This window comes from Ambystoma mexicanum, chromosome 6p, assembly GCF_040938575.1.
Source record: "Ambystoma mexicanum isolate Mex_15411 chromosome 6p, UKY_AmexF1_1, whole genome shotgun sequence".
NCBI classification, from domain to species: Eukaryota; Metazoa; Chordata; class Amphibia; order Caudata; family Ambystomatidae; genus Ambystoma; species Ambystoma mexicanum.
Window position 1 is genome coordinate 1500528625 of NC_090935.1, and position 16919 is coordinate 1500545543.

At 43.2% G+C, this 16919-nt stretch overlaps 1 protein-coding gene across 1 annotated transcript in view; it reads left to right on the forward strand.

The window, feature by feature from the left end:
* Positions 1-16919, forward strand: part of FRAS1 (Fraser extracellular matrix complex subunit 1) — a 1618415-nt gene that overhangs the window by 1180063 nt on the left and 421433 nt on the right. Inside the window, exons 50-51 of the mRNA XM_069626341.1 lie at positions 15245-15395; positions 15851-16010. Of these exons, the coding sequence (XP_069482442.1) occupies positions 15245-15395; positions 15851-16010 (311 nt within the window). The remainder of the gene's footprint in view (positions 1-15244; positions 15396-15850; positions 16011-16919) is intronic.

Sequence of the window (16919 nt, forward strand, 5' to 3'; positions counted from 1 at the left end):
CACTCCACATTGTGGACCTTTATGCTAACGTTGGTGGTCCCCTGCAGGCGCTTGCTAGATCTTGTGAAATGAGGCTGTTGGTCTCCATAGTTTCACCCAAATAATACACTACCCTAGTATGTTGAAAATTATACACTTTTATTAAATCAAACATCCAATATCTATTAGTTCAAATAAGTGCTTGGGCTAAACATAAAACTAAATATCAGCACAGTTTACTCTACAAACAGGAATGGTCAATTAAACTAAATGTGTTGTCTGCTACCTATTGATGGGCACAATAAAAGGTTAAGGGGTGGGACAAAAAGGGAACCCTAGACAATAAAAACATAATTTTTTATTATCAGGATCTAAAATGCCAGAGAGTAGCCAGTCACAGAATGCCTAAATATCCAGTGCATAATAATATAAATGATACCAGTACACACCATACATTAACTATGGCACCTAGTGGGAGAAAAGATGGTAAATAATTTGGCAACCATGGACGAAACACCACTAAAATGTGGGGTTCACTTAAGATGATGGTACCAGATCCATAAAATCTCAGTACACTCTGAGGCATACAATGATACAGAAGTTGCCACAAGTGAAACATAGGCATTTCCTTAGCCAGGAGTGTATTGTTGGACTCTTGACTTAACCTACAAACACCTGAACCCAAGAGGGATACGGGAAACACATAAATGTACAGATAGTGCCTTCCAAGTCACTCTCAAAGAGTTTTAGATATAGAAGTATTCCATAGGTTCAAACAGACAAAGTCTGTAGGCACTGCCTCACTTATGGGGAAGTATGAATTCTACCCTACAGGTGCAGAGAAGGGCTCCACTTATGCCACGAGACGCGCCAGGCGAGACAATCGAGAAGAGTTCTAGTCCCAGTTTATTTTTGTTTTGTTAACCTGAGTACTGGGACTCAGACTCCTTAAGGGGGGTTTCAAATCTGGGGAGGAGGTGAGTTAATTTAACATTTGGCCCCACTCCAGCTCCACTCCTTCCTCCTCTTCTGGATTCCTGTTTTTCTGTAAGATCTCCACTTCTGCTAATCCCCACTGTCGAACATCTGCTATCCATTGCTGTATCATCGGGCCCTTTGGACACTTCCACAAAATTACTAACCGTTTTTTAGCCAGTATCAACATTATTGCACTATCCTTTTGCAGGTCTTGTACTTCTTGCCCCAGGAATAAATCCCCATAAGCAAACAGACAGTGTCCGAGCATAGGAACCATGCATTAAGGTGTTAATCCTGATCAGCACCCCATACCAATACTTCTCATTGATTGGATAATGCCAAAACCCTCGTAACCCACTCCACATCTTGGGCAACCGTGATACAGGTTAGGATCTATAATATGCAATTTCGTCAGGGTCATATGCACCCTGTGCAGATAGTTAAATTGTACCAGCTGTCATCTCGCATTTCGCAATACCTGTTTCACCTGTTCCCATATCCGACACCACCTATCTGAGATCGGGAGGACTACATCTCTCTCCCATTTTCCCTTAATTACCACATCCTCCGTAGATCACTCTTCCTGTAATGCTTTATATAATTGAGAAATCCCCCTCTTCCTTCTCCCAGCGACAGTGATGTCCATATCACTTGAGCCATCTTCCTCTGGTATACACACCCACAGCTCTGCTAACCGCCTCGCCACTTTCGCATAAATCAGAAAATAATTCTTAGGACGCCATATGTGCTCCATTGCTCAAAAGTAATTAATTTCCCTTCCATAAACAAATTCCCCATCGTTGTACACCCCTTTTCCCATAAGGTTGCTATGCCCACTTCCCTTATTGCTGCCAATATGTTTGCGTAAGTCTGCACTATGTAACACTGTAACCTTAAATTTGACTACACATTTTCCCCGTTTTGTACGCATAACATCAAATATATTGGTAGTACCCCTTTTCCCCTGGGATCCCTCAATAATTCAAATCACTGCCTATATCTTGGCAGAGTTCCTAGCAAGCTTGATATTTAAACTGTCAGGGAGTCTGCCCAGCCACCCACCGCTGCAACTGAGCTGCAAAGAAATTTAATTTACAGTCGGGAAGATTCAACCCACCTTCCCGACGTAACGTCGTCATGGCCAATTGGCGTCTACCTGTAATCCAAAGTAATTCCCCAATCTTTGCATCTAACATCCTAAAAAAGATCTGTTTTATCACATAAGGTATATTTATTTAAAAAATAGAGCAACCTCTGGAGAACCACCATCTTGCAAAGAACTAGCCTTCCCATCAATGACAACGGTAATGACTTCCAGAAATTCACTGCATCACCGATTCCTGACAACACTTTCCCCATATTGTATACAAATGTCTCCTCCATCTCATTGAAAATCTGAATCCCGAAATACCTAAAGGAATCTAGTTCCCATATCACACCCCAGTCCGGAAGAGCATTCTGTAAGGAACTCATGGTGGTAACAATAAAGACAGACACTAGTGATCACAGTTCAAAGGTGTTTATTAAACTGTATAAATGGGTGAGAACAACACCTAATCTAAACCTAAATCTAAGATGGGAGCAAGCAACAACCATCAAATAATAATAAGGCAGTCCTAGTGGCATCTTGTCAAATAAAAAGGGCCTATGCTAAAAAAAAAAAACAATTGCCAATCCTTCCAGCTAAGTTACAAATTAGTGTGGGATAATGTTCACCAGAAAAGAAAGAAGTGTTCAAAAAGTTAAATTGTACCAGCTGTCATCTCGCATTTCGCAGTACCTGTTTCACCTGTTCCCATATCCGACACCACCTATCTGAGATCGGGAGGACTACATCTCTCTCCCATTTTCCCTTAATTACCACATCCTCCGTAGATCACTCTTCCTGTAATGCTTTATATAATTGAGAAATCCCCCTCTTCCTTCTCCCAGCGACAGTGATGTCCATATCACTTGAGCCATCTTCCTCTGGTATACACACCCACAGCTCTGCTAACCGCCTCGCCACTTTCGCATAAATCAGAAAATAATTCTTAGGACGCCATATGTGCTCCATTGCTCAAAAGTAATTAATTTCCCTTCCATAAACAAATTCCCCATCGTTGTACACCCCTTTTCCCATAAGGTTGCTATGCCCACTTCCCTTATTGCTGCCAATATGTTTGCGTAAGTCTGCACTATGTAACACTGTAACCTTAAATTTGACTACACATTTTCCCCGTTTTGTACGCATAACATCAAATATATTGGTAGTACCCCTTTTCCCCTGGGATCCCTCAATAATTCAAATCACTGCCTATATCTTGGCAGAGTTCCTAGCAAGCTCGATATTTAAACTGTCAGGGAGTCTGCCCAGCCACCCACCGCTGCAACTGAGCTGCAAAGAAATTTAACTTACAGTCGGGAAGATTCAACCCACCTTCCCGACGTAACGTCGTCATGGCCAATTGGCGTCTACCTGTAATCCAAAGTAATTCCCCAATCTTTGCATCTAACATCCTAAAAAAGATCTGTTTTATCACATAAGGTATATTTATTTAAAAAATAGAGCAACCTCTGGAGAACCACCATCTTGCAAAGAACTAGCCTTCCCATCAATGACAACGGTAATGACTTCCAGAAATTCACTGCATCACCGATTCCTGACAACACTTTCCCCATATTGTATACAAATGTCTCCTCCATCTCATTGAAAATCTGAATCCCGAAATACCTAAAGGAATCTAGTTCCCATATCACACCCCAGTCCGGAAGAGCATTCTGTAAGGAACTCATGGTGGTAACACTAAAGACAGACACTAGTGATCACAGTTCAAAGGTGTTTATTAAACTGTATAAATGGGTGAGAACAACACCTAATCTAAACCTAAATCTAAGATGGGAGCAAGCAACAACCATCAAATAATAATAAGGCAGTCCTAGTGGCATCTTGTCAAATAAAAAGGGCCTATGCTAAAAAAAAAAAAACAATTGCCAATCCTTCCAGCTAAGTTACAAATTAGTGTGGGATAATGTTCACCAGAAAAGAAAGAAGTGTTCAAAAAGTTAAATTGTACCAGCTGTCATCTCGCAATACCTGTTTCACCTGTTCCCATATCCGACACCACCTATCTGAGATCGGGAGGACTACATCTCTCTCCCATTTTCCCTTAATTACCACATCCTCCGTAGATCACTCTTCCTGTAATGCTTTATATAATTGAGAAATCCCCCTCTTCCTTCTCCCAGCGACAGTGATGTCCATATCACTTGAGCCATCTTCCTCTGGTATACACACCCACAGCTCTGCTAACCGCCTCGCCACTTTCGCATAAATCAGAAAATAATTCTTAGGACGCCATATGTGCCTCATTGCTCAAAAGTAATTAATTTCCCTTCCATAAACAAATTCCCCATCGTTGTACACCCCTTTTCCCATAAGGTTGCTATGCCCACTTCCCTTATTGCTGCCAATATGTTTGCGTAAGTCTGCACTATGTAACACTGTAACCTTAAATTTGACTACACATTTTCCCCGTTTTGTACGCATAACATCAAATATATTGGTAGTACCCCTTTTCCCCTGGGATCCCTCAATAATTCAAATCACTGCCTATATCTTGGCAGAGTTCCTAGCAAGCTCGATATTTAAACTGTCAGGGAGTCTGCCCAGCCACCCACCGCTGCAACTGAGCTGCAAAGAAATTTAACTTACAGTCGGGAAGATTCAACCCACCTTCCCGACGTAACGTCGTTATGGCCAATTGGCGTCTACCTGTAATCCAAAGTAATTCCCCAATCTTTGCATCTAACATCCTAAAAAAGATCTGTTTTATCACATAAGGTATATTTATTTAAAAAATAGAGCAACCTCTGGAGAACCACCATCTTGCAAAGAACTAGCCTTCCCATCAATGACAACGGTAATGACTTCCAGAAATTCACTGCATCACCGATTCCTGACAACACTTTCCCCATATTGTATACAAATGTCTCCTCCATCTCATTGAAAATCTGAATCCCGAAATACCTAAAGGAATCTAGTTCCCATATCACACCCCAGTCCGGAAGAGCATTCTGTAAGGAACTCATGGTGGTAACACTAAAGACAGACACTAGTGATCACAGTTCAAAGGTGTTTATTAAACTGTATAAATGGGTGAGAACAACACCTAATCTAAACCTAAATCTAAGATGGGAGCAAGCAACAACCATCAAATAATAATAAGGCAGTCCTAGTGGCATCTTGTCAAATAAAAAGGGCCTATGCTAAAAAAAAAAAAACAATTGCCAATCCTTCCAGCTAAGTTACAAATTAGTGTGGGATAATGTTCACCAGAAAAGAAAGAAGTGTTCAAAAAATGATAAGTCAGGATGGTATAACTGGTGTCTGTCTTCCCCATGTTTTTTTAGCACGGGACAAGGCAGTACTCTCAAGCACAGCACACTCCTGGGCTTATCCAGCATGAGCTTACAGTTCGTTTCCAAAATATCAGGGTCTTCTCTGGCCAAGTCTCTTTTACACAAAGTCTCTTGCCTCAGAGGACCTGATGTGCTTTAAACAACAAAACAAAAGTTATATTCAGTAATCTTCCCGTTAACCCCCCCTCAACCGGACTACGATCCTTTTTGCAACGCTGGCCTTTCATTCAAAATATCAGCAACTTGTAACATTCAAGAGTCTCAATGTATTTTTTAAACAACCGTTCACTATGGACATCCCTCAGCCTAAATCACCCTAAAAGCGGCATGGCTACCTCCATACTCCTAATGAGGCCCAGTGTAACAAACCGGGCCCCAAACCAAATACTTCTAAAACCTTAAAAAGCCACGTCCATTCCAATGAATCAATCGTCTTAATCACGTCCAATGAAGCTAACACCAGTCATCTTGTGTTTGTTTCACCTGATCCATAACATGATGTAGATGGCATAGGTTCATCGTCGTATTACAACTCCGTCAAAAGCGCATTGGTCAGGATGCACAAATCCAGGAACCACCTTAGACAGTCTCATTGCCAAAGCCTTCCCTAGAATTTTCGCATCCACATTTATCAATGAAATGAGCCGATATGAATCACAATAATTTGGGTCTTTCTTTACCCTCAAGACAACCGTGATCAATGCTTCTAACATCGTCTCCGGAAGAATCCCTTTCTCAAAAGCCTGATCATAAACTTGCTTTAATTGAGGTACCAGGACATCCAAAAAAATAAGATAAAATTCTGTCAGAAATCCATCGCTCCGTGGTGACTTATTTCTCTGCATGGTTCTAATAGAATATACAATTTCTGCCTTCTCTATTGATGCATCAAGCTCATTTCAAGAATCCTCTGATAATCTAGCCAAGCGTACCAATTACAACAGATCTGCCTCCCGTCTCACAGTATGAACCGTTGCTGGTGTATAATGCTTTATAATACCCTTGAAACACAGAATGTATCCCCTGTTGTGATACAATCAAGTCACCCTTTTGATAAAAAAATCAGAGTTATCGTTGATTTGAGGCAGCTCTTGCCGCTATAGCCACAGCAATAATCAACCCGCTTTATCCCCTTCTCTGTAAACCCGAGCCACGTAATGACTATATTTGAATCTGAATAGAGGCTCTAGTAACTCCCGGTGAGTCCTCACTGCCTGTGCTATATCCTCCCTCACCCGTAACCCTTTCACTAATTCCCCTTTCACATTGTCCTCACCCCCGTTGACTTAGATATACAGATACCTCTCATGGTCACTTTAAAGGCCTCTGATTGTACCCTTACATCCTCCAATGAACCTTCTTTCAATTAACAAGACAAAAATATCTCCTCTATCAATGCTGTTTAAAATGCCAAATCTCCAAAGCCTATATTCTGAGTCTCCACAGCGGGATAGTCATTTTTATTTTTAGCCCCTGGAGGGTTGACGCCATTGGAGAGTGATCTGATATAATTCTCCCTAAACATTCCATGTCTGTGAACCAGTGAAAATGTTCCCTCCCCACAAACATATAATCTAAACGGGAAAAATAATCATGCACATTTGAGTAAAAGGAATAACTCTGATCCATGAGATTCCCTACACAGTTCTACGAAGTTCAAATCGTAGAATCGGTGAAACAAGCAATTAAAATCCCTTCCCCAGATAAAAATATCAGACCTGTATCCTCCAGCCAACTTCAAGACCGAAGGGAAATACTGCCTATCTTTGGCGAGTATGAGTTTACAATACATTTATTCCTCCCTTCTAACCTACCCACCAGTATCATGGTATTAGGTCCAATTTCATTTTTTTTGCGAGTAATTCTCCCCACTTGTGAGTCCCCCAGCACTTTTTGCTGGACTCTTGGATTTTTGATCAGTTCTCCTGAGTGAGTGGGAACCTTTTTCCACACTCAGTCTTTTACTCTACCCTTAGGAACCTTTTTCAACCCTTTTGGGTGTATCTTTTTTGAGTCATGCTTTTATTTTACAGCACACAGCACTTTGCTGGAAGCTCTTTGAGCCGGCCTTTTTTATTTTCCTTATGATAACACACGTTATCTTGGACATGGAGACACTTTTTGCCCTACCTGACTTTAAATTTGTGGAATCAGCACACCTCACCTTATGTGGAGAGTTGAAGAGATACAATGGGCCTCATTACGGTTCCGGCGGTAACCCTCCCTGAGCTACCGACGGGTTACTGCCGGACCCGTACAAAATTTCTGGCGCCACTGGCTATTCCAAGTCCGGTGGCCAGGAAGTCAGGCTCCAGTAATTTTGTTAGTCCCCATTCCCATGGAGTCCCATAGGACACCTGAGAGTGAGTCTTCTAACGTTCTCACTCTGGTGGACTTTGGAAAAACTCCCTAGCACATGGTCCAGCCAGTTGAATCCCACTCTTTCTTGTCTATTACTATAGGCACCCCTGGTGCAATCCATATCAAAACCCCTGCTGCAAATGAGGAATACAAGGAACCAAACACCATTGCCCCTAATTTTTCGGTGCGTTTCCTGCAGCAATGCTACCTGCGTTTCATTGTGCTTCAAGAATTTTCCCAGCTTGATCCTCTTCCCACCATTCCCCAAACCTCTCTCATTCCATGTCCGTAATTTTACCCGACTATCCCCCATTTATCAACTATGACCTCCAATATTGTCTCAACATATATCTGTAACCGTTCATAGTTCTCAGCCGCACTTTCGACCTCTTGTTGCAGCCTGACATAAGTAGCATAAACTATTTTTACATTCCTCACAAACCCCCACCCAACAAACTCCCACCAACCCTCCCCCACCCAACATCCAAACATAAACATTGCCCCATTCCAAACATTGCACAGCTCTCCACTGTGAGCAAACCCCAAATTCCTGTAATGACTGACCATCCGGCCCTCTCCTCCCTCACTCCCTCCTTCCCTCAACACCCCTCTCAGCGACGGCAGACTGTAGGTCTGGGTCGTCCATATCACCCAAATGGGCCGTCAATACTTCCCTGCCATTCCTCTACTGTAACCCACCGGCCTCCCAGTGCAAAGGCATAAAGTCCCACCTTTTCCCTCCATTACACTACTCACACACTCCACAATATCAACTCCTGATCTAAACCTCTACCTTCACTGGGAGAGATCAACATAACAAGTGTACACATCATTTCCCACAAGTTATCATGCATGATCTTCCATCGCCAGGACTCCTTTCCCTCAATTTCCCTGTGTACCTTTGTGGTTACATTGGTACCCTAGTCTGAAAACAGCTCCATACCTCTTGAGGTGACGAAAAGAAATGGGCCTTCCCACCCGCCAACACTTTTATCTTTGCAGGGAAAACATCATATCTTTCAAATTTTCTTCTCTCAGACGACTCATCGCATGAAAAGATCTCAGATGTTTCTGAATGTGAAGTCTGGGAAAAGAAGGATCGTTGCATTTCCTACTTCAAAACAACCAATTTTGCGTGCCTCCTCCAAAGTCCCATCTCTGTCATAAAATTTTAATAATTTGGCCACAATTGCCTTCAGTTCCCCTTCTGGTGAAGGTGCCCTTCCCGGCACTCCATGAGCCTTTTCAACCGTGAATAATTTCGACAGTCCCTTGAAGCGCAATGTCTCCAGAAACAATTTCTCCACATACAATCCACACAGGGACCCCCCCCCCCCACCTTGCAGCAATCCCCACCATTTGTTTATTACACCTCCAGTAATGCCCTTCCACATCCTCCACCTTCACTTCCAAGGTTCTTGTTTCTCCCACTAAACCTTTCACTTAATTCTGTAATTAAGCCAACACAGACTCCACATAGCTGCCGCATTGCTCCACCTCCATCACCCTCTCACATACTTTCCGCAGATCTGCCCGTACCAAGGAGACATCCACTCCCACTCTTGGATTTTTCCTTCCAGAGAGTTCCTAAACTCCTGAATTGCCACCATCAGACCACTCAGCATAATTCCAAATGTTGCTTTGGAGCACTCACTCTCTTCACCACCCTCTGATATCACATGTCTTCCGTATTTATGTTTAGTGCCCACGTATTGCTCCATTTTCTGCTGACCCTTGACCATCTTGGCCCCTCTGTACCGGATGTCCCTCTGCCGAGTACTTCACTCACTACAATCTGTCTATAGCTTCTATGAATGTATCCGTATATCCACCAGTAATCCCAACCACTGAATAAAAGAGGGAGAGCAAAACTGGTCTACTCACAATCTTCCTGAGTGCACTAGTGCAACATTAGGGTCCATTCCACTTCTTTTGATATTTCTCAGCAGGCCAGGCCACTGAGAACCCTCCTCTCTTATTAAGGTACCTCATAATACCTTTCCAGCCTTTTTGTGATCAGGGTCAGGTCTTCCCCAGTGCATCCAGATTACAGCAAACAGATATACCACTCCTCCAGGTACAGTGCTTTGAATCTGCCTTGTGTGATTTTATCTGTCCTTCTCTCACCACCTCTGGGAACTACCACTACGAGCAGGATTCCTGCCAATAGCCACTCCCACCTGCTCGGAGGATCTTGTTGCTAATGCAATCCTCCTTCTCAGCACGTCCACCAGGCTCGGAGAAAGAGAGTCTTATGTACGGCTCAATCTACAGCACGCCACCTCCGTGAGCCCCCTTCAGGGTGTATCTCTGTCCTGATCAGCTTTGTCGCCCAGCCCTTATTCCACCAGTTTGCCCGACTCCTTTACTTTGCACGCTCTCATCCTTCCTATCCTCCCGGTCAGTGAACAGACAGACCACAGTATCCGTGTGTCTTCAGTTACAGGAGCGCCTCTCACCCTAGATCCTCTCTGTTCAGTCCACCGACTGCTCAGCGAGGAGGTTTTTTACTTGTTCTCTCTTGCAAAATGGTGCCCAGTGTCGGCTCTGGGAGATCCCAGCCTCTGTTCCAGCAAACCCTGATATTCAGACTTGCAGGTGATTCCCTCCACTGTCAGGAGGCCAACTTCAGCATTTTACCCACGATCACGGTAAGTAACTCATGATATTTTAAAACGATATCCGATGGGTGGCTGCGCAGCTCGTCCTCAGCACATCCACATCGAACGGCTCCAAGCAATGCCCCCCTCAAGTCCCAAGTTTTAGACCCAGAATCCCCAAGAAGAAAAGCACAGCAGGATCCACACTAATGGAAGTCTATGACATAAGATGTTTAAAGGGAACCTGCAGAGCCCCACAACCATGAACCACGGGACCCCAGATTGTAAGTATCTTGAATAACCCACCAGCCCAGGTTCCAGAGGTAACTACTCATGGAAGCAGTACACAAAAACTTGGCTCAGGAATGGCTAAACAACCCTGTGAGAAGAAATTGTCTCCTGCAGGTCAAGTTGCAGGACCCGGTCACACAGAGATCTGAATCCCTTACCGCAGACAACCCAGGCAACCCATAAGAATACAAATCAGCCTTCACTGGTGTGGCACCCACCAGCCAGGAGTGAAATCAACAGTGAAAAAACAGTGAGGTGACTCCAGATGGCACAGATGAAGAGATGCCGTAATGGTGTCCCACCACTCTTCTGGACAATGGCTGATACCTTCCCCAAGGCAGAAATGTGGCACAAGAATTGTAAAACAGCTCAGAAACTGTCCCAACACAGGAGTCCCAGTCCAGCTAGTGAAGAGTGTCTGTTGGAGGAGGAGGACAGCCCAGCAGCCATAAATGTACACCAGAGCTCAGGGTAAACTTAGTAGTGCCAGATCTGGTCCTAACATCGCAGCAGCATGGGTTCAAGGTGAAAATCTTCCAAGACACAGGTAAGCAACCTACCAGATACACAGAAGAATTTCAGCAGAATTGAGGGTCACACTCTCCCCTAGTCTTAAGGCAGTTTGTGTACCACCCTCTGTTGAGGATGCTACAACAACTAATCCTAGGGGTAATGCAGAAACACCTGACAGGAAAGAGAAGCCAAATCTCTTTTAAATGTGGGTAGAGTGACACAGCAACAAGGCTTAACTATCGGGTAGGAGAAGTAGGTCCACACAGAGGTACAATTAGTGAACACACATAAATCTAGAAAATACACTACACTGATATACTAAAAATTACATACTTCAAGAAAGTCACACATATAATACAATCAGTTCAAATAAGTACTTTACACATTAATGCACAGTATTAAACATATACCGTATATTACAAAAACAGCAATGCTTATACAAGGACTCTCCTAATCCCAATGTCTATATGTGGGTCCTTTTGCCAAGGGGAAGCACACAGCATAAAATAACAGGAGAGTGGGGAGATACATGGTAGTCTGCTCAACTAAGTGCAATATCCTAAAGACACATCCCAACCCTAGTACATGTGAAAGGCCTTAGACCTAATGGTCAGCACCTAACACATATGGTAGTTTATGGGACTGAAAGGGGAAACACAATTTTATCCTGAGGTAAAACAGATGTACAATCCCTAAGGCCTAAAATACAATGCCCATCCATGTAGACCTTGTAGGGCCCTATAATAGTATTAAATCCCTAGTTCCTTACATACACAAAGTACTTCTCAGGCTGTCACATCCTGTCTGTGCTTCACTTAAATATAGGAAAAACATCCACACTTCCAAAAGAATGGGAAAACAAGGTTTCCTTGCACTACTTTCCTTAATGGAGGTAGTATTGCTACAATAGACTTAAATGGGGGGATGGGCTCCACTCCTCCGGTAGCCCTAACGACCGAGCAGTGCCCCCAAAACAAAATTATTTAAGCCAGGGAGTGAGGTTGAAAAATAACTCCCTTCCAAAAATCAGGCCAGTGTTTCAAAACAGACAGCAGGTATGCTCAGAGTCCCATTGAAGTAGATGGGAAGGCCGCACAAAAATTATGTTTTGCTAATACTAAACACCACTATGATTTAAACACAGATACATCTAAAGTTACTAGCATCCTACACAAGGTGATGGTAAGTTATTCACCCCAACCACAAATCAATTGCATGTAGGTATTACAGTTTTAGGAAGCTGAGAATAACACACAAAAGAGCTTTTGTACTAAGCATCCAACCACTTGTCAATCAATCAATCTTAAGGAGGTTTTTCTGCAGTCCTCTTGGGAGGGGCGTAAGAATAACTATCCTTAGTGAACTGCACAGTGTCCATCAAGTTAGTACGAACTCTCACAATTGGCAGTGTGGCTGAGAAACCAGACTTTACTCTTAAGAGGGTATGGACCTGTATCAAAGTACCATTGTGCCTAACCCTAGACACATACACAATAACATGTACCACATATAATATAGAGTAAACTGTATAAACATGTATTTGGTATTGTATTAAGGTTAAAACTCTGTCAACGAAATAATTTGGGAAAACATACCAACACACACATTCAGCCTCATTATGAGTTAGGCGGTAAGTGGTAAAATTGGTGGTAACTGAGTAACTGCCAATTTCACCACTACGCCAAATTATGAGTTTTCGTTTTGAATGGAGGATTTACCTTCAGCAAAACCCTGGAGGTAACTCTTCTCATTCAAGGCGAAAAATCAGCAGAATTGGTGGAATTACCACAGCGGTAATTCTGCTGCGATTATTTCCACAAAAAAGCCCTATTGGGTCAAATGGACTCAAAATAAATGGGGAATTACACTGCCACACCACTTGTAATCAGGCAGAAATTCCACCTGAGCAAGTGGTGTTAAAAGTAATCCCTCAGGGCTATTTTTTGGAGGATTTACCTCTGAATTTCCGTCTAACTCGTAATGAAGCCCATAGTTTTATAGAAAAAACTGTAATTTAATATATTAGTTAAGATCGATTTCAAAAATCAACTCTGCGGAGTGGATTTTGGGGGCCCACCCTAATATGGTCAAACGAGAGACACTGAGAACTAGCCAATTAGTTAAGCACACATATGTGGCACGGGTGGGGTGTAGAGCAATTACTGTACTCCAGAAAGCTCCTGCCACTCTAATTTATCTTGCCATAACCTAGACTGCCACAGACTTACACCATGCACTCTGAGATATGTGACCACCAGCCTAAACCTATTCATGGCTGGACAGCAAATATTACCTGCATTATTACAATGTTACCTAGTACCATACCCAGTGAGAACTACGAAGATCAGCCTGCATCGCATCTGGATAGAATTGTAGATGCTAGCATGTGCCACACTTAGAATCCTCAACCTAGCCTGTGTCGCATCTAGATAGAATTGTGAATGTTAGCATGTGCCACACTTAGAATCCTCAACCTAGCCTGTGTCGCATCTAGATAGAATTGTAAATGTTAGCATGTGCCACACTCAGCACCCTCATCCTAGCCAGCGTCGCATCTAGATAGAATTGTAAATGTTAGCTTATGCCACACTCAGAATCCCCAACCTAGCCTGTGTCCCATCTAGATAGAATTGTAAATGTTAGCACGTCCCACACATAGATGGAATTCCTAAGTTTAGCTTGCGTCGCACCTAAATAGCAATGTGATTCAATGATTGACAAACGATTCGCCTGCCAAGCATGGACCAAGCGTGCAATCATGAATCAATAACCGACTCACTAACAATTTCACCCCTCTGCATACAGCTCTCAAACTCTAAACAAACACAACCACAACTCTATAACACAACAAACCGCACAAACTTCACTACACTGCAACAACAAAACAAACACGCACAGACTCGCACAACAGTACACGACGGCTACCGAACGGAAAGCACCCCAAGCCCAGCCAACGGACCCACCGGGCTGAGGCCGCCAACAGCACACACTGCTCTCTTGCACTTTCCAAGCTTATTCCCACTAACTCACTCCCCCCTTCACTTTTCCAGAGCCGCCAGGGGACCACTCCGGTGATGATAGTGCGCAGTACAGATATCCTTTAACATTAACATATACAATGATTTGTTAGGCCTTTGAAATACACACTAAGCAAGTAACATCTCTAGTCAAATATTGTCACACACCTACTATAAAACAGATACATACATTCACCATTAGAAGAAAGAAAACACATACTTCAATCACTAGTGAAACACAGGTAAGTACTTATATGTATGAAATTCAGTAAATACACTTAGAATAGCCACAGAATAGCTCGCCTAACACTTAATGATTTGAACCCTAAGATAGTTTGGGGCCTTGTCCCTTAAGTCCCAAATTCCAAAGTTCTACTTCAGGGTTAGGTTTATTAAGAGATTTGGGTGATGTCAGTGGTTATGATCACAAACATATTTATGTCTCTTGTTCCCCAGAGCTTAAGCAACACTTAGCAGATTCTAGGGAGTTTAAGTCTAAGAAACTGGCTACTGCTACTGACCTATGGGTTTCCCACAGGGTGTCCCGTGCGGGTAAAGCAGCTCCTCATAAACCTGAGGATAGGGAACAAGCAGAAAGGGAAAGATGGTGGTGATAAAAAGTGGATCCCGTTAGGACCCATAAGAAACATAAGGGGGGTAAACCACTTGGGGATTATCATGGTACGAGGAGTGGGACTTGTCAAGTCATCATATTGCTTCAGCTGTCACAGTGCAACAGCAGTCAATCATTGGGGAATTCTATGGATGGGGTTAAGGGGAGAGGACACGGCATGATACTAGAACATATTTATATGTTGTTGAGCTATGTTAAGGGGAGAAGATTTAAGATTAATGTATTCGAAATAACCGACCAACCAACCATGCATGTTAATGAGGCTGGCCTAATGTTAAATCTTCTGTCATAGTATTTTACATTCTATTGTCCGGAAACTTTAGTGTGACTGCAGTTTTGGGAGCTAAGCATTTACTTTGCAACTCATTTCTGTGACTTTCTTCCGAACAAAACGTACTTGTGTCTACCATTACATGCTCACCTACTACACTGGATGTTGTAGTGGTAGTCATTAAACGTGTCTATTCCAGGCAACAAATCTAATAACCAAAAAGGAGCTTCAGACTGTGGACCCTGATACTGAGGACAAGCAGCTGGTCTATGAAATAACAGCAGAACCAACCCACGGATACCTAGAGAGCAAACTGCAACCTGGGGCATCGATAGCTACATTTACACAAGGTACTGTCAGCACGGGATCAAAGTGTGTTCCAATTTCACAGCCTCGTCACTTTCCTTGCACACCTGCCTATTTGCAGTGGCAAGAACACATGTTTTTTCTATTGATATAGTCATTTCTAAGCGCTTTGGGTTGAGGGGTGGGGCACTTGTCCTGAAAATCACCCAGTATGGGTAGTACGGTTGACAAGTGATTGAGGGTTAAAACGAGCCTCCAAATAACTGATTAACAATTAAGTTCACACAAGCGGGTGGGGGATTAGGAGGATAATAGCAAGCTTCACGATGGTAAAACAGCATACAATGGTAGGCCATGCTGTTCCGTCTAAAATATTAAATGTACAAGTGCAGCTGGTGGGAAGACCAGGTCAAGATTGGCTAAATGCTAATAATACATTTACATTATTAGCCTAATATATATAACACGTTGTGACCTTTTGCACCCCTTCTCTCTGCAGAGGATGTGAACCTTGGTCTAATTCGATATGTGCTGCACAACGAGAAGATTCAGGAGACCATGGATACTTTCAAATTTCTTGTGAAAGACAGCAAACCCAACATAGTTAATGACAACGTCTTCCACATCCAGTGGTCTCTCATCAGTTTTAAGTATATCAGGTAATATTGTAGCCGCTTCATTTCGCACACGTGATGGTCTGGGGGAAGCAAGGTGATATTCTGCACTTTGATGTACAAGCTTGTGAGAACAAAATGAAGAATGTTTTTGCATTGCGTTGCTGTAAGTATTTGGGTGCAAGCAGGTTTATTTTCTGTTTGCTATGGGATTCACAGGGCTGTGTACTAGCCATCATATCCAGCTGTTCATTACCTTGTAATTCTGCTTCCACAGGAAGCAGTGAAGGTCTGGGTGGCAACTAAAACAGCTATCACCAAAGGTGGTATGGTTTATATGAAAGCGTTGGTGGTCCAAAACCCCTTTCTCTAGCCTGCCAATGGGACCGTCTTTGGATAGGTACTCCCTCTAGAATGTGGAGGCTGCTCTACACTGACCACCCCATTTTACCAGTCCCTCCCCACCAGCATCCCCTGCCAGCACTTGCCCTCAGGCTCTCTCCCCTGGACTAGCACCAACCTGGTCCACGCTGTCCACTGCCCTCTCCCTCCCTTCCCCCTCTCGTTCCTTTGGCACTTGCCATCTTGGCCCCCAGCACTTGCCCCCCGCACTCATACTTATCACTGTATTTTGGACTTGCACTCTAGGATTGTCACACCGCCAATATAACCGTTTTTTTGCTTTGTTTTTTCCTATGCCCCTCCCCCAATTCGTCTTGTGGCGCCTGCAAACACTTTTGTATAGGCGCCATACAAATGTCCAATGCATAAAATAAAATACACTTACACACTGCCCACAGTTAACCTTCACAGGAATATGGGGTAGTAGTAACTGTTTTCAACTGTACATAAGAGCGAGTGGGGCATTATTTCCTGGAGCTGCAGGGTCTGGTGAATGCATAAGACCATGTGAAAACTACAGAAGAGCAAGCAGCATGTGGAATTCAAAAGTAC